We start from the raw sequence: 24,615 nt of genomic DNA, 5'->3' as shown, positions 1-24,615 counted from the left end.
AATTACATTTTTTTTGTATAAGGAAAAAATTAATTGTACCAATGTCAAGGCAAATAATATCATTTTTTCTCAGATTTTTTTGTGATATCTCTGAGGCGTTAGGGATTCCTAAACGTATCTAACGCCCAAAGCATGTCTGAGATCAGATACAAAAAAAAAACCAATTGTTAAAAATTAGTTGAAAAGCGAGAAATTTTTTCTAACTTTTCTGCAAAATTCATGTCTTATCATTTTAAAAATTCAGAAGTTATAAATGTGTTTGCAGCTTCTTTCAAGTTCCAAGAAAGTTTCAGAAGAGGCGGCTCGGTCACCCCTCGGTCACCCCTCGGTCACCCCTCGGCCTCTCTCTGGATCCGCGATTGATCTGCATCATAAAACAACTTGAAAACAGAGCATAAATATCAACCTAGTTTGAAGAAATTTCACTTCCGAACTATTTAACATTTATGCCTTAATTTTTCATTGACGCACAACAATAATGCAAACACTAATATCTAATATAGAAAGAAAACTAAAATATCAACGAAGGCTGTTGACACAAGAATAGAACTGATGACAATGTTCGACGACACTGAAAACTTTTTGGCGGATAATTGTCGATAGTACTGATTGAAATAAGAATTAAAATGAAGTCCAGGTCCCACAAGCCCCCCCCCTGGGGGAGGGGGAACTGGTTTCCATGTGGACGTGTTGCCACCACAGGGAGCAGTCTCAAAACCAGTAACCAAACTGGCTTTATATCTTTAGCTTACAAGATACCATTCAAAATGTTAAAATTGCTTTTTATTTTTGAAGAAAAAGTTACTTAAGTTGGAACCTTAGCACGAAAAACACATATGACGTCATCATCGCAAATCTGACCACATTGTCAACCCCTAGTGAAGTCTCATTACATCAAACCAGTGGTCAAGGCGTGGTCCTGAATATGCACGGTACGCCTTTACAATATACATATCAGCATTCACAAAAATACACGTGATCTTATTGCAAAGTGACTCTCTAATTAAATTAACTTTTTGCAGCGTCTTGGCACAATTTTCATAGATCAGAATCATCGAGAAAAGAATTTATGAATATTTATACTAAAAATTAACCACGCTAAAATTAATATCATTAATAAATTAATAAAGAACGCGTGTACCACTTCACGGTGCATGACAGAATATAAATACACTTTACGTGCAACCCCAAGTTCTGACGGAAGCAATACCTCCATGCGAGGAATCTATTCGTTAAGTTCCCCTCTTCTCTTACCCCTGTTCTGTTCTATATTCAGTGACGTGTTGATAACAGGGAATCGATAAATCAATCAATCAAGCAATCCATCACCCTAATCAATCATTGACGAACCCCAATTTCGGAGGAAATTGTCTGTGAAGGGAATGTCCTTTCTTGTCATTAACTCTTTCTCTTGTAACGCTCCTGTTCTTCGGATTGGTCGGTAAAACTTTACAGGGCATGCGCAGAATTGACTTGATCGATTCACTACTACAGAAAACACTATCATGGACTACTACGTATAAGTGCGTATATGACTGTATGAAATATATCTACTTAAGTATAATCATCCATTTAAACTTTGATCTTATTACAGACCAAAAAATATTAAAAAAATCCCGCTCACATTTCCACCACAAATTTGGTAGGGATGCTTGCAAGTTTAAACCTTCAAATTGTAACTAAAATAGAGACTAAATTACTACATGCTATCTAAAGAAAATCAGCATTGGATTTTCCGTACAGGCCAAATAGGACCAAGTAAAACGTAATACCACATAAACGTTAAAGACGGCAGCTAGTCGCGATATTACAGAAGAGAGTGGCGTGCTGGGATCACTGTGGGTCCGTCTTGTGTGGTGACACATAACTTAGCGCCTCAAGAATTGCAACAAGCATTAACCTTTCTTGTTCAGTTTTGAGTACCACACTGCAGTAACAATGACCGCTTAAAGAGTGTTTTTCTTCGCAACAAAATTATCGGAAGAAATTATTGCCATTAATTTTGCTTGAGGAACGATGGTTATTTTTATATTTTGAAAAGAAAAAGAAGAAGCATTTTTACGTCGACTCTAGACACGGAATTTGGAGTGTTTCTGTTCCTGAAATATTCTGTTTTGGATCATTTTATGAAGTTGACGTGATTTTTGGGCTATTTATTGCAATTTCCCACATTATTTAATTAACAACTTTTACGGGTAATTGGATAACTGAACTGGACGCTTTTTTATTAAATAAAAAAGGATTTTGAAAGGCATGCAGGTATACTACAAAAATGTGATTTATTTTATTTTGAATTAGATAAAAAAAAATGAATCAAGCTGGACAATTTTGATTTGGCATATATAATTTAAATATCCATCAATATTGGGTATAGTTATTGTTACTCTTACACCAAATTACCATTGACTTCCCCGCATCGTCCCAGAATATCTAAACCGGTTGACACGGCATAGATACTTGAAGGATTGCGCCTACATTAGTCACTATTTTCTGTCTCGCACCATCTCGAACACATATTTCTCCGTTTCATTAGACCATGAAGGTCCCTTTTACGACCTGTCGTATATTTAAACTGGGAACTTTCACGTCATACAAAGTTAAGAAGTAAAACGTGTCACGAATTGTCTACGACTTTCTGAGAAGGGTATTGGTATGTCAAAACTATAAGAATTAAGGCTTGTCTTCAAGGTATGACGACAGATGGACATGAAGTGTAACGGAGGGAATACCGTATAATTATTTGGTTAAGGGGCTAAGCATTGGACATTTCTTGTTTTTCATCCGAAGTTTGGTTATCTTGGTGATTTTAATAAATAAACAAAGATGTATTTGTAAATGGAATTTGTGATTGCAACATGATTGTATAGCCAGCGCATAAAGACTGTTTTCAATAAGGATCATACATACCCATATTTTGACACAATTTTCAGCTTAATATGCCCAGAAATTGTGCAACATATTTGTGAAAATTAGAGGCCATTTTTTATTGATAAAATTAATATGAAATGATTTTTGTGATCAATACCACGGATTCTCTCTGAGCTATATGTTTGCCGTTCGTCTTTCCAGATAGGATTATCGTATGTGACCAAAAAACAAAAGAATAAAGGAGGGGTAGTCTTTAATGTTTAGCAAAGTTCTCTCAAACAATTCCAAAATGGCCGACAATTCCTTCGGATACGTCGCTGCTGATTCGTTAAATATATCACCTCCCAATTCTGATACAAATATTATCGAGGCCAAACCTCATTCCTCGATAACGACGGCAGAGAAAACACCAAAGAAGCGTGGCAGAAAACGAAAATCGGAAAAATCTACGATTCCAACTGAGGAGGCTAACGGGCCACGACCGGTTAAGAGGGGTCGTGGTCGCCCGCCTCGTTCATCGCAGGTAACGAACACATCTAACGGGCAATTGACGGGTGGGGATGAACCAGAAGGCGCCAACGCCGCCAGAGAGAGATCAAGGGTAAAGACTTTGCGAGATGCATTTTTGGAACTTCAGAGATCTCTTCCTTCTGTCCCTCCAGATACCAAACTTTCCAAGTTAGACGTCCTGGTCTTAGCTACGACATACATTTCCCATTTAATGAAAACTTTGGATGATGGTGGTGATAGTGACGTAATGAATAGGAACAGTTCAAGTATATCAGAAAAACAACACAGATTAAAAGCACATGGACTGCTTCATCCAGTCAAGGTAAATTATTTTCCTTTAACTTTTTTCTTGAGTTGTACTTTTATCAGCATTCCGTTTTTTTTACCCCGTTAGTTTATATTTGGTTCCAGACATTTTTTTCGGGTTCCCCATCAGCTTACATACCGTTCTTTGTCATCTCACACCATTACCCCTCGTAACCAACTTCAGGACTATATATTTTAAGTTTGCTCTTCTCTGTGAGTTTCCCTGATAGCTTGAATAATATCAAAGTAAAGGTATAGAATTAATTTACAATTTATAAACAATAAACATAATTTTGTAATGTAAAATATAGATAAGCATTTTCATATCGATATATAATTGTATACACTTGAGATGGTAGTTTCATTTGGTTGCCTAATTTATTTTACTGTATTTTCCTTCCATTTCTGAGTTTAGCTATGTTTGTTTTTATGTAGTTTATTTATTGAATCTTTTGACGGATCATCCTCATGAATAAACCATCAAAACATGTCAGTGACGTCCTGCCTTCACTATATCCTCACATCACGCGTCGTATAAGCAACCGTATTATAACGGAACCAATCGATTATCGCGGTTTTGTAATTAATTTTGAATTTTGATTTTTGAAAACGGAACAAACATACTACTTTACTACTAGAATATTTAGAATGTTAAACGACTAAAGGGGTAACTGATTTATGCCAAAACAATTAAATGGAGAAAATATTTATGATCCATGATGTGATACAAATTTTAATGGTCACCTAACATTTGTTTCATGGTAAACTGTAGTTATTTTTTCAAGGCAATATTTATATATGATATTTACTTTATCTGATACTTTCCTACATTCCTTCTACTCCCCCACCGCCTACCCCTCCCAACAAATATATATACATACAGAAATGTGAAAGGACAAATACCTCCACCCCCCTCCCCGACCCCTACACGTTTTTGTTACCTTTCCTATGCTATAACTGTGAGTTATAAGTCTCTTTAGAAGTCCAGAAACAACATCAGGGAAGTAAAATATAACGAAACATATTAACTTTGTGTATACATGATATTAGATAATATAACACATATGCAATAATTGTATACCAAACATGTCTATATTAAATCGTTTAAATACCTGCAAAATGATTCTGTCTGTTGAGCAGAAGTTTTGAAGAATATTATAGTTTCTTCAGAGCAAAACTTGAAGCTTCGTGGGAAGTATAATCATGCATACAATTATTTCACACGAGTTTGATTTAATTAACTAATTAAAGCAAACTAAATCAACATTGTAAACTTAAACATTGAAAATGATATAAAGGCAATATAAAAGTTTATCGATTAACTATTTATAAATTTTAATATCATGTTGAAGCCAATCTTGTCAAGTTTACCCCATTCAATCGAATTGCTGTTACTCATTGAGATACTTATCTATTTGCAATAATCGCTGGCAGTATGCTTAAGGATCCTTGAAGAAATCGGTCAAGGAGAGATAGAGAGAGGGGTGGCTAAGGGGAGGGGGGAGGGAGTCATACACTTTATGTTATATTTTATATATTGACCTCCGAGGGAGGAGGGTGATTTTGTACCAGGGGCGGAGGGATATAAGCTGGTTCCTTTGTCATTGTTACCCTATGAATAATTCCCATAATGAATCACTTCATTGTCAGTTTGAGTCGAGTAAATATATACCGATGATTTTCCAGCCTCGAATTGCGTGACGGGATAATTTCTTAAAGTGAATGAAAAAAGAAAATCCAAAGAGTTATAGATTCTATTTATTTCATCGACTTTGAAAAGAAAGTATATTTTTGAGGATCATATAACTTCTCGGGCATTTTTGGCTAAGACCATGTGTGGTATCTGCATGTACACTTCACTTGATGTATAACACTGATGTGATGACATTTTTATACAGTCTCGGTGTAAGGGGACTGGGGGGGGGGTGAGAGGGGATCAAATTGTTTGGTTCTTCGTAAAACCGGGCTCTTTCTTGCATGGGTAACTTTTCTCAGCAAGTTTAGATCAAGTAAGAAGAAATCTCTCCAAAGTAAACCTGTCTGTTTACTAAGTTCAATTTAGGATGAACTCTTCATCAAGGCGAATGATATACATAAAAGTAAAAATTTATAAATGAAACAACCTAGGCCCTAATACTAAATATGATAATCCGACTTGGATATCCTACTTTTCAAAAAGCGGTTTTGTATACATACCAGTGATACCAATGTTATAAATTGTGAGTAGTGTTGAAAAGTTCAAATTTTGAAATTTATAATTATAAATGCTTCGTGCTTGCACCCGGGGATGCTGAAATTTCTGACGTAAAACGAGCACTCTTTGCGAGAATTTTGACAGCTATAAGTATTACTGCAACAAAAGTGACTCCATTTTAAGCACACTCCGGGGTATCAATTATGGACACTTCGTGCCTATTCGCTAATGTCTTCACATTTATTTAGACTTTTGAAATACCGACTGTACAACTCGATTGTCCTTTTAGCAAACCCTTTATCATCCTTAAAAGACCCATTCAACTTCCTGTCTTTATTTGGGAAGACGTCATTTTCCATGCTTTTGTTGGGCCGTTTTAGGACCAGCGCCTTTTGATGGCTTCACCTTCCAGAACACTTTACCTTTGTATAATCCTCTGTCTAAAGGGAGCAGCCACAAGCTGTTCGAGTGTATTCTACTCTAAATGGACCGTCAAGGATATAGCTTATACACCTCTTCCCCCCCCCCCGCCCCCACCCCATCTCCTTTCTTCGGTTGTCGGTTTGTTTGTCTGTCTGTCTGTCAGAGTTTGTATATAGCTGAGTTTGTATTACTGACAGTGTGTAAAGTAACATTCGAACAGGTTTCTATGTTGAATGCATGGAAGGAAGCCGGAGAAACACATCAATTGACAGCAGAGGCTTATCAGTTTACTCATGAATATGTATAATATTGTTTAATTATTCAAACTTAAAACAGCTTGCTAATTTATGATCGGTTTGGTTTTTGCTAGTTTTGTAGAAGATAAACAGTATTACTTTGGAATGTGCGTTGTCTTTTCATTCAGTATTTTACGAAATTATTATAAATTTAATAATTTTAATAATTAGCTGTACGGTATGTGTCTCTTATTTACCTCGATAATATAAATTCGTGGTAAAGTATTTATCAGACTTGAATAGCATAATACAACAGGATGAGTACGAATAAAGTAGAATTTCCCTTAGTGTGAGTATACATGTACAAGAGTACGTAATTTTGCATTATATATATAAATACGCCAATACAAGTATTGCCTCTGGTCTGGTATTTGCCAAATTTGGTTGATGGGGAATATTGAATCAGACTTAAGTTGTAAAGATAGTCGTAGACTAGAAAATATAACCCGATTTGTCAGTTATGTGAATAGGGTCGCATATCTTTCACTCTTATAATGTTAAAATATAAATACCCTCCCATTCGAGAAAAAAATCCATATAGGTCTAATAATAAAAATAATGGAAAAATTATAGAATTATTTTGAAAATATATATTAACCAAAATTGTCGACTTATATTTAAGTCATACTCTGCTATCGACGTGTGATACTTTCTGAAAACGATTTAAAATCATTTACATCAGTTAACTGACTTCATTGTGAGATAGGCTACAGACACATGGCCCTATTCCATGGATGTCGAAATGCGGTTGGCCTAATTAACGGTACATTTTCTTTTTATGCTTCTGGACATGTTCGGATAATATCTACACCGACCCTGTTTTGCGATGTTATCGCTATTATAGATTTGCTTTATAATTACCAGAAACATACTTCAAAACAAGAACAATATTTATAACCTCCTGAATAAAAAGTCAACTTAAAAAGACGATAAACAATTAGCAGTAATTACTGGACAAAGAAAAAACCTTGGTAAATCCCGTGTCCTGGTGAGGTGACTTGAAGGGTCCCCTCGGGTTTGTTGACGCCGTAGGTACCGGCCAACCACCTCCTCCTAAACACCGGGGTTTGTCCCGAACATTTTATCATAACCTTCACTTTTTCACAGACCTTCGCATTGAGAGGGTCTCATGCAGCGCTCGGTGTGGTATATTTGCGTTGCTCAGGGCACTTGTTCGCAGGTAGAAAAGTGACATTATATAGCTCTGTATATACGCTTAGTTGACAACCGTATAGAAATATTGCTTTGTCAGACTTATTTGATTGGGGCTGTCAAAACAACAGATCGAGAGCGATAAAAAGTTGTTTGATCCAGTCTAAGGACGGAAGTAAATCGTGGTTTTGTTCTTGTGTCGTCTGAGAGTATCCCTTATTATTATTATTAATTATTTATATTAATTTATTTATATATCTTGTATACTTTCCCTTTACGCGAAAAGATACTTCGATATACTTATATACTGCATGACAACTGCACAACATAAACATGTCATATATACCTATATCCTCCCGTGTTGAAGCTTTGCGTATAACTTGGAGGTACCCTATAGGCGTGACGGATTCGCTTAATTAAGCCAATATAACATTTATCTTTTTGTCTGACCAAGTCATTTCGAATTCACACTTAATTCAGTGACGGGTCCATGGATTGGTCAAAGCAAGTCGAAGGCCCGGGAGAGAAGTATCGGCAGACTAGACCAAAATTATTACCCAGTTAATATATAGCCTTATATATAGCGGTGCAAAACAAGAAAAATATAGAATGCCTTTATGGGAAGAGTTCTACTCTTTAGTGAAACAAAAAGATCATACGGGGGTGGGGATCCAGGTGGGGGGGGGGGGCTCCTCACTGGATCCGCCCTCACTCCCCTCCCTCCGCCCACTGGTTTAGAATCAACCGTTAAAAATGGCAGTATCTGTAATTTGATGTAAGACTAAATATATTTAAAATGAAACGTTTCATTGACAACCCTTTATATCAAGGTTATGGTATAAATACTAGCACATCGTTTCCAATGCAATTTTGATCTAAAAGTATAACATAATATATTTCCGTGTAACTCTTCCGGTTCGCATACGTTTGTCGTCTTGTAAAGAATTGAACGAAACACATAAAGGCATATTATTAGTTGTTGATTTTTTAAAGAAAGCGATGTAAGCTAAACAGCAAATTCGAGAGAGTCTTGTAAAAGTTTTATTTTTTTTTTAATGTCATTGCTTTGTCTTCATTTGGTAATTTAAATAAAAACTTTAAAGCTAAACACATACGGTACAATACTTTCACAAGAGCTATGCCTACTAGCTTAATTTACATATGCAAGACTCAATGCAAAAGTGACTATTGTCTTTACCTCTTTATAATTATTACAAGTAAAATTAACTTAATATTAACATGATATAAGTAAATTATGTCAGGTGGCGTAACATCCAAACCGAAAACGGTACAGGCTTGCCGGGTGAAACCTTAACTTGAGTGTAGATTGGGACCGGGGATGGATTGGGGGGGGGGGGTCGATGGGGGTGGCAGATCACGACTGATACTGTTATAATGTAATATCTTTGTAATCCTGAAAGCGACCATTTATACGTTATGCCTTGTTTGCTTAATCAACTGACGATTTCATGTGAACATTTTATTTGAAGAAAATAATCTACCTTTCAAAAAACAAATGTAACCTGTATCATTTTCATTACAAAAGTTCTTTACTTATAATTTTCGGTATAAAGGCTTAACGTTGCCATTTATAGTAAGTAGCAGGACTATTACCGTCACCTATGGCAACAAGAGGAAGATGAAATTGTGCCTATAAACCTGACAGAGTCTGAGAAAAAGTTTACTAGGAACAACGTAACCTATACTATCAAGTCAATGATTATGAAAACTGGTCTATATATAGTGAACGCGGATATGTTAGTCTTATATTCACTGATTCACTAACCTATAAACGCCATGTGAACACAGGGTTGGAGTATCCGGCGCCGGGGGGGGGGGGGTTAGCTACCCCCCCATCATACTTTTATTTGCTAAAACAAAGGGCTATAAAAAGAAGAAGATGCACTTTAAAGAACTTTTAAGATAATTCCACTTCCTGAAATATACTTTGGTCCTTGAATTTCGCTACAAGAAAACACGAAATATCTGTCAATGCTGTAGCTTCCATGGTTGGTTCTCCCCTTGCACCCTACCAGGGGACGCAGTTGTTGGCGGTCACCTAAAATCCCCACCCTTAGATGCAGTAGCCCCAATCCTAAATAATATCTTAGGCCTCGTGATAAGTAGCGAGTAATTATTGGTTCCATTTGATTTGAAAATATCGATGTCCAGAAATGTCTGACATTAAAGTATTAATGACATGCAAAAGGCTAATCGGAAAGTTTCGGACTTTGCCTGCATGACTTAAAGATAAATTTGATACTATAGTAAAACTAATAAACTGAATTTGTGTTGAATAATGTTACATTAGGAAGGTAGTAAACATGACCACACAAAAATCAAAGCAACGAGACATTAACCAGTGTATCTCAACACTCCCCTCCCCCTGCCAACTCCAGTTTTTTTTTTTAAGAAAAAGAACCGAGGATCGTCTTTGCGGATCAGCCTTTTTTCGCGAGCCCACATCCCCTCTCTTTTGTAAAACTTGTCCCTCAATACACCCCACTCCTCTTATTCAACATAAGGCTCTCCGTAAACTCAGATTTCATAAAATGAGTGCGACAAAACGGGACGGTTAAATTTCTGAAGTTATCGGCTTACGAAACGTTATTATAAATTGATAGAGAGGGGGCATCGGCGCAACGCCCGGGGGTTGAGTGGGGGAGAAGCCCGGGCGGTTAGGAACCCGCGCCTAAAATTGAAAGGGAGTACACAGTATATTGAGTTCGAGAGTGACAGGTTCAATCAAGGAGATGTGGGATCCGAATCTCATTATACGCTGATGCGGTGGTCAGTTGTTTCGCTTCACTCGGTTTAAGTGCACCATATAATTCTTGTCCCCGGGACCACCATGGTAATCGTTACGTCACAAGCCTAGTGAGGGTAAGGGGGGGGGGGTGATTGGGGAAAAATCCAGGAGGCTGTCTACATTTCTTCTATATAAAGCAAGATTTTCAACAACAACAAAATAATACAAATACAAAATTTAAGCAGACACAAAAGAAAATGGAATTCTTGAATATTAATGAACCAAATGCAGGAATAAATAAATTAAGGTTACAATTCTGGCAATTTTACTGTACGATTTCGAACTTATATGCTTCATACATTATTGTGAAAGACCGATCGTTTTCATTCTGAGAGAGAGAAAATAAACCCCACCACCATCCCGTCCGCCCACTCCCACCCCCCACATCCTCCCCATGACGCAAACACACAAATTATTTAGCATATATCGTTGTAAAACAAATTGATTTACAGTCATTATCGGAAGTAAATGGTGGAATTGTATCCCATTGTTAAAAATATTTATAAATATAAATTTGCCGATAAGGATAATCTGTCATGTATATATATATATATATATATATATATATATATGTTCTTTAGCGAAGTCTTTATCACAATGTTTATGCACAGTTATACTTATATCTATTTATATAATTCTATACTCTTTATACTGAAATTGCCTTAATTATATATAAACCAATACGTAACTGTCAAGATGAATTAGTGAGAATGATAATAAAATTGTAAAAACAAATAATGAAACACATAGGCCTATTACGACACATTTAATTTCTCATATTTCCAGAATTATTCTATTCCTCTTGTCGTAGAATATATTTCATGGATTCAATTCAGTATCCACAAAGTTCTTCGGGTCTTTGTTGGGTAAAGTTAGAGATTTATTATTCAAATTATTATTGATACTTCAAACATCATGTAAGTTTTGATAAATTTATTCGAATTATTAATGGAAAAAAGTGAGAAAAACTAAAAAATCTATATGTTTCAAAATGACATGACAGACGTTTTGAATGTAAGAAATGACTGTTTTGTAAATTAATTTAAAGTTGTTATGCCAATGAGAATTTTGGTGTACATATAATTTCTTTCAGACTAAAGACCTAGTTCTTTACAGTTATTAGAAACACGAACAAAAGCTGTGGTTCGTTAATAAACTAATTTAATTAACAAAACCTAAAGCAACGTCAGATAAAACTATAATTTCCTATCTTGAAGTATTGATATTCATATAGACCTGTCTCAATTTATCTTGCTTTATTACGCCAAAAGTAGTAGGAAAGTATAAGCCACCTCTTTCGTTCGCGGAAGCGACACTATAGGTCTAAATATGTTAGTTTATAGTAATGTGATAACGGTTTTAAAGTCAGTCATCAAACACCAACTAAAGTTTAAATATTCATTCATTTCAATTATTTATGTATTATTATGTATTATTGAGGCGGGGACTGGGCCAAGTGCTCAGTTTACATTTGAATTAATATCTTGCGTGATTCGAATACCCTATATATTACACTTTGTGAAAGCATGTCATTCCTTGAATTCCTTTTAAAAAGAAGGAAGGGGGGTGGGGGTGGGGGGCATCAATCAATATTAAAACGAGGCTTACTTGTTGCGACAGATCGTGCTTTTATTTATTCCACCCTGAAGTACTGAAAAGTTTTAACACAGGAAGAATCCCCTCTCCCAACCCCCAAACACCACGTTGATGATCCAATTAAGTTATTTCCGTAAAAAAAAGTATAGGTCTGAGATTAATTGAATGTCATTAAAGTAATGCTGACAGGATTATATTACGGACTGGCTGCTGCCAATACTTCACTGTATACTTAGACTTCTTTTCGCTGGCTAACATTATTATAGTACACCGACTTTGAAAATAACGAATAAACGGTTATAATTTTGACTTATGACTATAGATCAGTCCTTTGTACGCCTCGTTTTATCACCGTCTGTATAGTTTAATTAAAGCAATTTATACACCTTCATATCATAATGATTTATTTTGAAGGAAATAATCTTGTTTCAACTATCTAATTTATTAAGTGATTAACTTTCTCTGGTGATGTTTCACATGTTTCCTTCGGTAGTTCTTTGATTACGGTAATTTAGGTAGATGAGCCTACACCTTTTTTTTACTAGCGTGCTGTAAATCTCAGTAGTATTACTATTAATGTCCTATGACAGTGAATTATTCTAAATGAACCTACCCTCCTTTTACTAACGTGACGTAATCCTAGTTAGTATTATATATGTATTTTTTATGATAAGGAAGCTCGCGAGCCTAACGTGTTGTAGTTAGTAGGCTACTGCTTCTTTTTCTTTCGTATGGCAACGATTAAGGTATATTGTCGCATATATAGCTTAAACACTTTCTTATCCTTTCTTGTTCTAACTAGTAAAATGTTTTCAGTTCATTTATAATTGTGAATAACTGTGTGAGCCTACACCTTCTTTACTAACATGTTGTAGCATTATATGGGTGGTATACCTTGAGATTCCCCAGAGTCCTATCAACCTGATACCTCAGATTTGAGCTATATAATAAGTGTTGTCAGACGTCATTGATAAAATGACAATACCTGCCTCTAATGGTTTCTCTTTCAATCAAAATTGCTTATCAGTCAACACCGTTTCTCCTTTATGCCTTTATCACACCGCCATTTAATGCCCGTCTTAAACTTGCCTAAGACCACAGGTAGTCCACTCATAAAATTTACCTTTAGCACGAGTCCTTTCTACATTTTGACCGTGCAATATGGTTATAAACTTTTTTATGTGACCCTAATTATTGTTAATGTACCTTACAAAACAGCATAAAATGCCTGGAAGCGGAGAATTGAAAGAACGATAGCGGGTGTTAAACGGGTAAGAGGCACGTTTGGGCGCCGCTAGTGTCGAAAGTATATCTCTACTTTGTCGATCTAATGAGTGGCACGTCCAGCACTAATGGTTACTATAGGAACTAAACAAAAAGTAACAGAAAGAAATTTTTCGTTTTTTTTAAATCTTTTCTGAGGAATATGGAAAGTCTTACATGACGATATAGGCGTCTAATCATTGGACCATTTGAGATATGCAAACTTGATACATCCCTGAAAACAGCATGGGCGGAATTCCTGGAGGTAGGCCCGGTTCCGTCGGCCCCCTCTTCTGAATTATTTGGCACATTATATAAATTAGCTCAGTTAAATATATTCTTTGCTCAAAACAAGGTACAATGTGGAAAACAAAAATAAGCATGCTTCGCAGATGGGCACTAATTTCGTTTTATTTTTCTGTTCTTATGCACCGCCATTTTCCCTGTTAAATAATTGGTATATGCGGATACTTGTCTACTGCAACACATTACTATCGCAACTTCCCCCACCCCCCCCATCCCCGTCGTCCTCTAGAACTAGTAAGGGTAATCGGCTTAAATGGGCGGGGTTGATCTATTTTGAGATGGTTATCATGTTCAATTTTTGTCTGACAAGCAAGTAACGCCCATTTATGTGAATTACTCTGATCTGTCTTATAGGGAAAATAAATTACGCCATCCTGTGAAAAGAGGATTAAAGATGATCAGTAATGGTGACAGAGTTTGCGCATGACCTTTAGTCTAATATATATATAAAAATCGGGACAGAGTTTGTTATCCGTATATAAGCTGGTAAGATTAAACTACATGAACCAATCATACAAGATTATCTATAAATTTGTTGGTTAGAAAAAGCGCTCCAAATTTACGGTCCGATGAGAGAAAGACGGGAGGTGTGGGGGGGGGAAGGAGGAAGGGACGAAGGGAAGGGAAGGAAGGAGGGAGGGAGTGTTTGCATCTTTTTAAAGTCGATGTACAAAGTGTGCATCTATTATATAAAATGATGCTTAGAAGTGTTTTAGCTTTAAATTTGTCTCCCAAATCAAAAAGGAAGGACAACTGCTCACGTGATCGTTCCTACGCTGTATAGAGTACAAGCATGCGGCCGAGCTGTATGGCATCTATGTACACTAATCTTAAACTTGTCTTCTTTTTTTTTCTCGCAAAAACGGTTACGTCATAATTTGAACAAATGAAGGCCCACCAGGCCATCTTTCATATATGCTTAGGAAAAGAACATTACCACACAGTTGAACCAGGGAACTTTTATTGGATAACTCCATGGTCAGAGATTGGGAGAAATGGGAAGTGTGGTGTGGGTTTGAGCGGTAAAGTGGTGTGATGATGGTGGGGTAGGGTCATATTAATATACTTTACATATTTTCCAGGTTTGCAAATATAAGTGACTGGTTGACATGGTTAATGTCGGGGGGGGGGGGTGGGCGGGTGGAGGACCGTTATTATTTTATTGTTTCTGGCAGGTAACCAACAGTTTTTTTCGGTGGTCTACACCCAGAATAGTGTTATATTCATATTAGGCTCAAGGCGTTGGAATAAACAATAAAGCAGGTGAGACCCGGGCCGGGGGGGGCGGGGGGCGTCGGTGTTAATCAAAGTCTTTTTGCGGATGTGGGTTATTCAGGGTTTCAAGTTAGCTACAAAAACATTCTTAATGGATGCACAACACCCCCACTAAGGAACTATACCGTATAAAGTTGCAAATTTTTGATCAACCAAATATCCGCGATGTATAAAAAAATATATAGCCAAAGCAATGAAAATTAAAATGGAAATTCATCCGAAACTTTGCAGTATATCGCCAAAGGTATATAATGTCCGACTTAAGACAATAAAAAGAGAAGAAAAAGATCATTTCAATTCGTAGATATCCCACAAATTATTATTATTATTATTTCTTCTTCTTAAACTAAATTTAAGCTACTGTACAAACTTATATCATCACTTGCTTGAATGTGCTTTTCTTTACGTTTAATCTGTCCAGAACTGTAGACAAATATTATTTCCGTATTATGATGTTCAACATAAAATATTAAAATACAAATATTAAATGATACTAAGTTTTTGCTTTAAAGAATATAAATTTATAGATTTATTTTCTTTAATTTCAAAAACATATATGTAACTTTTCACCCTCTCCGATTAATCAACTTTTGTGACGTCAAACTTGCCATGTTGCAAAAAGGAAAGAAAAAAGAAATCGCAGACTATATGGGTTAATTATTCAATTTAAAATATGAATTAATATTTAAGTTGATGTCAGTGCTCCAGATGGCTCTATTCGAACCCGTCCAAGGATACTAACTATTGCCTATAAATTTTTGGTAAAATATCATGTTTATTTTACACTTTCGATATTTACTTTAGCGTGCCTGGCCCCGGAGGTAGAAATGTAATTTGGATATTTAATATCTAGGAAGGGAAATATTTGTACTTCATTATAACATGCAAGCCTATTTCTCTCTCACTTGACAACCCAATCGAAGTACGTGATGTCCCACCTAGTAACCAAATGTTAGTTACGCTCACGATCCCAGTGTCGGGTTTAAAAAATAATGTTTAGATTAGCCGAGAGGATTCTAAAATTCATCCGGTAAAGAAAGAGATTTTTCTTTGATTTTCATGATATCATAAACGTTTATCATAAGCGATATAAAGTTTCAAAGGAAAAATCGTTGCCAAAACGGCATCTTTGAAGAAGAAGAAAATATTGATCTGTTATAGACTTCCAAATTCGCGGAGAAGTTTCGAAATTTTCAGTCATAGGCTATATATAAAAATGGAATTATGTATACTTCCAAAGGGTATCCTTCATAGTAGATTGAAACAAAATAAGGCTAAATGTAACGTTAAGCTCAATTCCGTCGCAGGCAGATACAAAACTATTAATTTTATTGCTAATTTAACATACAGCCCTAATGGCTTACTGAACAGGCTGAACATTTTAATTCGGAATTCAAAATGCAAAGTTATCGAAATAAAAATAAGTACATTTCAATGAAGTGATATGAAATAAACAATTTACAATTAATAACTATATATGACTCAAAAATTGACAAAACACGAAAAAATGACAACAACCCAATATCTCGCTACGGGAATACCACCGACCAGTGATTTTTTGAGGCAACTTTGGCGTTGATTTTTGTAAAAAAAAACCTGGATATCCCGACTGTGTTATTAAAATCCCTGAACCAGCAATGTGTATATTGTCTGAAAATTCCCTTATTGGCATTTGCATGTATTTAATACAAATAAGAAAAGCAAGTATCTTTGAAACGATATTATCGAATTTATTCTCTACATTCAATTCAATTTCACCTTTAAAAAAACATTCAGATATGGTAAAAACAAATTAGGTTGCTCAGATTCAAACTTATTTTTATTATCTTAGATAAGTTTGATAGGCCCATATCAGGCTATATATTCTATACATGCAGGTTTATGAACTAAACCTTGTAAAATTAACATGATTTGAAAACTTCAATCTAACCAGGTTGCAGTTGGATATATATATGTTCATATTTACCCAGTAATTTTTCAGTAAAACATAATACATATCGATACGTTCAATATGAATGTGTATTTGTCTACAAATGTATGTATTGCAAATAATTTGTTTAATAGAAAAAAATGTATATGGGTTTTTGTTTGAATATGATTTCATTTCCAACGCTATTGTCTGCATTCATTGAAGTGCAGTAATCATTATTTTCCGAGTTCTTTCAACTTTCTATAGAACGCCATTTGTGACTTGAAAAGCATATTATTGATATATTTTCAAATGTTTGAATTTCAATCTAATAAATCTCTTGAAGGGTGCATGTAGATATTAAGACAACATTTGATTGTTTATGGTTATTTTGGGCCGTCAAGGTGGTCTTTTAAAATGTAGGCTTTTTTTTTTCCTCGAAGACCATAAATCACTAAAACTTTTCAAACATTTGGTTGCACGCGAAGTCTGTCCTAAATACGAAATCTTGTAAGTAGTTTATTTGCCTAACATAGAATCGTTGAACCGTTTCGTTACGGATTATGTCTACGGAAGCGATCGGTGTAATAACAACCATAGCGAACGGGGGAAAAAGAGAGACAACATTTCGACAAAATAATCATACGGTTTCCATTGGCTCACATTTCCCATATCTCGAGTAAATCACTTTGTTTGTTATTCACATAGGCCTAACATACGTTATTGTATGTTCTGAAATGATAAAAGGAAGCTACACTTTGAGTCGGACAGTATAACTTTAAAACTATGTGCAAGTGAAGTTTGAATAACACAGATATAAATCTAACTTCAGACAAGTAACTTCAGACCCCACCATCAAGCAAATTTACATCGCCACCTCCCATATCCTCTTCCCCCATACCCTTCCCGCACCTCCTTAGCTGAGAAATATGAACAAATTATGTAATCAAAGCTATAGCTTGTAGCATGCGCAAGGGGGCGGGGCGTGAGGGGGGGGCCTCCAAGCATCGTCAGTCAGAGCAAAAACGTTCAGCCGGGTGGGAAGAAATAGATCAGTCCTCCGACCGAGGACGCCCTTAGGCGGGCAACCTGGGCCTAGAAATCGGTACACACCCCTCCCCAATGTTTCAACCTCACAAAAAAATTCGAAAGCTTTCATTAGCAAAACCTTTCGTATTCACTTGTAATATTTTGCAAGAGGTACGGTAACGTGGCATCTAAGGAAAAACATCGACTCACGGGAAGAGAAACGCTTAATATGCATTTACCGTGATACCTCACCCCCTTCACAAAGGAAGAGAAAGCCAAATTTGTACATACAGTGATACCCACCCCCCCCCCACCCTTCCCCTCAAACAAAGGTACAGTGTTGAATAGCAAAATTTGTGTAGCAGATATGTGTTTAAGGTCAATGCTTCGAATCCCTTCTAGCAACACGCACTGACACAAATTGTCAAAGAAAGTCCAGAGTTTATCTAACTGTAGAGGTCGCTGTTAACATATGTCACTGTGAAAAGTTCCGAACTTATTTAACAGAACTGTACTTTGCTGATAGACTTAACTTTCGCTGGGCATGTACCTTTAGAAGCAACTACGTTTGATTTTCTAATACTATAGTTTTACAGCATAAAATGTGTACACATATATACATTCAACACTACGCATAAAAATCAGTCATGAGAGCCTAACATAACATGGGTAATAACTTTTCGACGATTGAGAAAAACGCTTCCCAAGTTGGCCCAACTCTCTCTCTAGAGACTCTGCTTCAAACTTTAGAGACATTTAAAGGAAAGGCCTGAATATTTGCACAAGTCTGGTCTCTTAATTTGGCAGTAGCCTAAGAGAAATTGACTATCGGCTTTGATTGTGGCTATATGTAAATTTCAAAGAGAGATAGAAGTTGAAGATGAGAAAAAAAAATCTCGATATTTAAAGGCCATCAACATTGGCCACAAAACTTATCACACTGTTAATGTTAATTGTTGTTCCCTAGAAGTTTTAAAAAGGGGGGGGGGGGGGTGGTAATGACGAACTTTGAGACTAAGTTTCTCGGAAGTTATTTCCGTGTATGCATGGATTATTACCGCAATCCTTTGGTGTCAATCTTAACCAAACCTGTAAATTTCGATGTAAGTACAAGTTGAAATTATTTAACCCAGTGGGAGAAATTTGAGGTAATTTGTTTATCGTCTAACAAGACAAAATAAAGGCCCTGGGAGAATAAAAAAGACACCGATAATTTACTTGAGTAAAGTAAATTGTAGTAAGTAAAATGTGGAATATCAACAGTATTAGACTAAGAGAAGAAATCGCTTCAAAAATCTAAATTCTTTGCCGAAGGAATATAAAGGTGTCCTACAACGATACAGTGATGAGTGTCAAGGCTTATTGTTTAACGTCATCGTGTTTTAGATTAATTGGCCACGCCCATCAGATAAATATCACTCTCTCATAAATAGCTATCTCGAGTTTGAGTGTTGAAAGTTTTCGAAAATTAAAAAGTCATTAGCCTATGAAAAATCATCTTGAAAGAGCCAATAAATTTATGATTATTTACACAATTGGAAGGGGGCTTTTGACAGGGTCATAGTCCCTGTCAGAATCTCTCCCTAGATAGGAATGAATAATGAGGCAGAACAAAAAATTTGATCTCTTTTGGAAACGGAAAGGAGACAGGGTCTCTTCGCATCGTTGACTGATGACGTAGACGATTCGACGAGGAGCGTCAAAAACAAGATATTGATTGCGCATGCTCCTTGTAGATCGTTAACCCATTTATAAACGTTCTATAAACAAGCAATCGTCAATAGAATATAGTGACAGGGAATATCATAAACAATATTTTTGCTCGGACTCGAGATAGTGATACCAGACATACACGTCATGAGATCTATATTAGTTGAGATATCCAAGTCTTTGATCGCGAGTCCTGTTAAACATTTATTCACTGAGTATAAGTCCGCAGAATTACAGTCAAATTTTCTCACATATATCGTGTAACGAATATTTTTAACGACGTAAACACTAAAAGTAACATGGAAGAAAGCAAACCTTAATTTTGTAAATTGAATTTAAAAAAATGATCTGCCAACTCGAACTGGAAGTTGTTGCTGTACAGATAGGTATGAAAGCTTGAATAAAAATTCTAAAATTATTATTATTATTATTATTTTTTTTTTTAAATGGCATTTGCCATGTTTGATCATAAAGCTTGAATAAAAATTATTAAAAAAAATTGTTTTATTTTTCATATCTTTAAATGGCATTTGCCATTTTTGATCATTAAGATAATTGGTCACCAAAGGATATGATGACGTCAGATTCAAGTAAAACAATTATGAAGAATGCTGGAAGGGATATCTATGAAAAGAGAATAAATTAGTTTTGCGATATTTTTCGTCGACATATGACTCATACATATTAGATTCTTATAGAGTCATTACGAACGATGACAAGAAAGCAACTCCTTAGCTTAAATAAGCTGGCCTACATGCTACCGACAGGGAGAAAAGATGTATTTCTCTTCACTTGTATTTATTTTAGCGTGTAGGGGTAAGTGCTCTTGCCTATATGATCTGTCAAAGCAACGCCATGCAGCCTTTGCCATCTGTAACAGCAATAATAGCAACTACGTTTTTAGAAATCAAAGTATAACCGCTATGCATACCATCAGGTAGAGCTTCGCCGAACCATCCCACCGGGAGTCTCCCCACCCTCCGCTGCGTTCCCGCTGTGGACGGCCGATTACGTTCCTGTCGTGTCAATAACCTTTCTTTTAAAAACCTTTTACTTCTTTTTTCAACTTATATGAAGAAAATGATTCCCAGGGCGATGGGTTTCAATGTGAATCCGGACCAGGTGAAAAAGCCAAGCAGTAATTTTTCTTTTAAATGCATCTCTGATTAAAAGAAGAAATAATAGAACCGTACACTGCCACCAATAATTATAGATGCTGTGACGTCATTGTGATATATTCGCGGAACTGGTATATCACCCATCAAATTGTAAAACATATGTTACACAATGATTGCATCATAAAAGATATTAATGACCGTTTCCGGCAGTGAATGGAGACGTCTATCCCGCCTTGCAAATGCATCTCGAACAGGAATAATATCCTAACCTGTCTTGAGACAGCATTTCTGTATTGATTTTGCAAGATATTTCAACTATACTTTTTTTTTTTGGTATAGAAATGAGCCTTAAAGCATCAGAAAGTTCTCAGTAAAAGTGGCTGGACCAGCTATTCTAGTACATGGAACATTACGTCAGTTCACTATAGAATCAACGCAAAGTTTTCTATTGTTTTGCTGAAGTCCGTGGCTAGAAATGTGTCTTATATTAATTAATTGTTATCTTATTTGAAGTAGACCATAGGTATACCGGCAACAGGTACATCCTGATTGTTAGCGTTGTACACAGAATGTGTGTACCCATTCCACGAGAAAATATCGGTCAAATAAAACATATAGGTTACATTGATATTTAATTTACAATGTTTGAGCTGATTCGTTTATATCATGCCGTTCGTCCTTAATTTTGTTACTTTATACAAGTTAGCTCTGTCCTCTATAGCATACACACTCAGTTAAGTACAGTAAGAATATACCATCGGTAACGTACTGTAATTACTTTAATGTCTACACATGGCATAGTTCCGTGTACACTTAAGTAAGAAACTGTTTTCCAGGAAGGAACCTCACACGTGAGTCAAAAAGGCAACATTCCCCCAACTGTCGAAATTAATCTTTTATCCATTGCTTGCGTTACTGTGCGGGTGGTTTGAGTATCACTAGCGGGAATTCGCACGGTTAGAGTGAAACCATCGCCAGTTTATAATAACCCAAACGTCTCTTAAAATTATATTAAATTGAAGGAGATATAGTTCGGCAGCCACGCTATAGATATAGAACAATCCCGAACCCGCAATAAGTACAACAATCCGTAAGATTCCGAAAGGTGCAGAAACCGATAATGCAAACACCAGTATATAGGCACAAAGATGATCGCGTCGGAGAGAACCCCCACCCCCCTCCCCTACGTCCGGGCCCAACTTCTTTTTTATTTTATATTTGTAGCATTATAGTTCGAAATATATTCAAGTTGTTTAATTAATATTTTTAAAATACTATATATATATAAATATATATATATATATATATATATATATATATGTATATTGTTATGGTCATGTTTGTTGACGTATTTAATGTTTTTGTTTACAAGTTCTTTAATTTACCACAAATAATTGCTCACCTGTGAAAGTACCTTATAGTCTTTATTCAGGAAAAACATAAAATAATCTATAAAGTCGATTCAGGTTCAAAATAAATCGAACCTGTCTTTACTGTAATGTTTACAATGTCGCCCCTAAGTAAAATATATCATCGTAAGTTAATGTTTCATTCCAATGAATTTTAATGCTTAACTTTTAGTTATTGAAAGTTTTTAATGTTATTTCTTTCATTTCTTTCTTATTTCTTTTATATAGAAGTGGCCCATGAGATCGCGGCTTTACGCTGGTGCTGGCGGTATACCGGTACCGTCCACATTGGATAAGGTGTCTCCGTCTTCAACATCTGTCTGAAAACATTTTTAACCTTGGAACCGGTCGTACATTGGTTAACCGCATCGGTTCTGAATGAACACCATATGTCTATTCTTCCACATTCGTCGAAAGTACTTCAATAATGGAAGTGACGGTATACCGCGGTAAGAGATACCGTTTTAAGTGGACACCGTTTTTCTCCATCCTCACTTTTCGTCTAGACACCGTTTGACGGCGGAGCTGGTTGCATGTACCTTTACCGTCCTGTATATACCGAACCGGAATCTCACAACAACCAATAGAATATATCCATGGTGCTGCATGAGAACGAGGGAAAGTTTCTAAAACGGATTCGAAGCGACTTTTGTAGAACAAAGGAAAAGGGTATAAAGGAATCTAAACAACTATTAATAGAGCACAATTTTGTATTATTTAGAACATAGTAGAGACGTATATAGGGTGAAATAATGTTCCAATATCAACTCCATGGTAGGCTACAAACGAACCATTGGCAATACCTAGACAACATATATATATCTATCTATATATATATATATATATATACATACATATATATATATAAAGGCCGTGCTTTGTACGGAACCGAATCAAGTTCAGCGAAAACACAAGAGGGGGAAACTGCATATATAAACTGAATAATATAATTTAAGTGTTTACGATAAAAAATGAGAAGAAGAAATACGCCACAAGCGCCTTAGAAAACATTAAAAGAAGAAGATAGATACATATTTCTTTTTATCTTTCGATTCCATTAAATATAAGTCAAATATTTCTACGTACAAGTTTTATGTTTGAGAATTATATCTTTATGTGTCCAGTACACCCCTCACATAACAGATAGGTCGCTGTTTATTAGTTTTCTTAACAAGTGGAAGCAGACAACAGTCTCCAGTTTGAAGAAGTAAAAAAAATGAAGCTTCTTAAAATAATAGATAACAAATTATCCGTGTTTATGGCGAACTCAGTTTGCTTTCATGTTTTTCTACTGTTTTACATTGTTAAAGGAGACGCCCCATGAGAAGAAATCATGATTATTCGTTTTGAAATAATTCTGGTTTTATTTTGGCATATATCTTGTAGGATTATGATGATCTTAAATGAAGATATTTCGTAGGTTACTATATATATGATATAATTTGGGAAGGTTTATGTTTCACATTGATACGTAAAATTTCAGTTTATTGATATATAATTCAGCCTTATTATTGTTTATCTTAAAATCTTGTGGTATGAACTTGAAAGCGCTGGTTGGATGGTAGATTGGCTTATAGGGGACTGTTATTAAATTTGTCAAAGGTAGATTTTTCCATTTGGTTGTGCCACTCTGACCCCAGCCTTGGTATTTCATGTGGTGGCGCGTTTTGAAGGCGGCCTCCAAAAAGATTAGAGGGTTGCATACAAAATTTGGTAGAAAATAATTGTCAATATTTTGTAGGAAAAAAAGGGGGGAATCTTGAACATATATAAATTACTTCAAACTAATACAAAAATGTAATAATATTTTGCAACTAGGCACCCATGATCTTAAAAAAGATTCTCAAAGGGGGAGAGCGATAGCTCCGTCCGGTAGATCACATTCCCAGGCCACAGGCATTAGTGACTCAAGGGTAGTCAAAGATGATAAAAGTGAAAGTTGAGGTCCCCCAAACCAAGAAATTTTAAAAGTCATATACAATATTCACATATTATTGGGTAGCACCCAACAACTATAAGAGGGCCATGTGTATACAACCATCTGGTTATGTGTACACATTTTTAGTTCAATGCATAAAAAAGTTTGTGTCCCACACGTTTATGTAATGTATTGTTTTGTCTTTAAAAATCCTCTGAGGTTAAAAAGTGTGTAATTTCATCCTTTGAATTCTTAGTGATTTTTGTTTTGGTGAATTAAAAGTTTTGAAAACAGATTATGTGTTTGAGGCATTCCTCAGTATCATTCTTTCAGCCATAGAGTATAATATGCAAAATATTGAAGAAAATGCTTTTCAGCTGCTATATAAACACGTTTGGGTGCAAGTCTGATGAAGAAAACTAAGTAGGCTTACGCTTCACTCTGGGTTAACAATCGACTGAAAAGATTTGTTGTATTGCAGATTTGTTTCATGAACTGGGAAGAACCGCCGACACCCCCACCCC

At 35.8% G+C, this 24,615-nt stretch overlaps 1 protein-coding gene across 1 annotated transcript; it reads left to right on the top strand.

Moving 5' to 3' along the window:
• The first annotated feature begins 1,582 nt into the window (after nt 1–1,582).
• Nucleotides 1,583–24,386, top strand: LOC139974042 (transcription factor 23-like). Its single transcript, XM_071980957.1, has 2 exons — nt 1,583–3,700; nt 22,402–24,386. Exons 1-2 carry the CDS (start codon nt 3,125–3,127, stop codon nt 22,495–22,497), a joined length of 672 nt encoding a protein of 223 aa, XP_071837058.1. The 5' UTR covers nt 1,583–3,124; the 3' UTR covers nt 22,498–24,386.
• The last annotated feature ends 229 nt before the right edge of the window (nt 24,387–24,615 follow it).

This window comes from Apostichopus japonicus, chromosome 9 (genome assembly GCF_037975245.1).
Source record: "Apostichopus japonicus isolate 1M-3 chromosome 9, ASM3797524v1, whole genome shotgun sequence".
Lineage (NCBI taxonomy): Eukaryota > Metazoa > Echinodermata > Holothuroidea > Aspidochirotida > Stichopodidae > Apostichopus > Apostichopus japonicus.
The sequence above is the reverse complement of the archived record's forward strand: the minus strand, read 5'-3'. Positions and strand labels throughout refer to the sequence as shown.

Coding starts and splice junctions, on each gene's coding strand:
- LOC139974042 (XM_071980957.1), top strand. CDS start 3,125: ATGTTTAGCAAAGTTCTCTCAAACAATTCCAAAATGGCCGACAATTCC. Junction 3,701..22,401: donor GACTGCTTCATCCAGTCAAG/GTAAATTATTTT, acceptor TCTTTTATATAG/AAGTGGCCCATGAGATCGCG.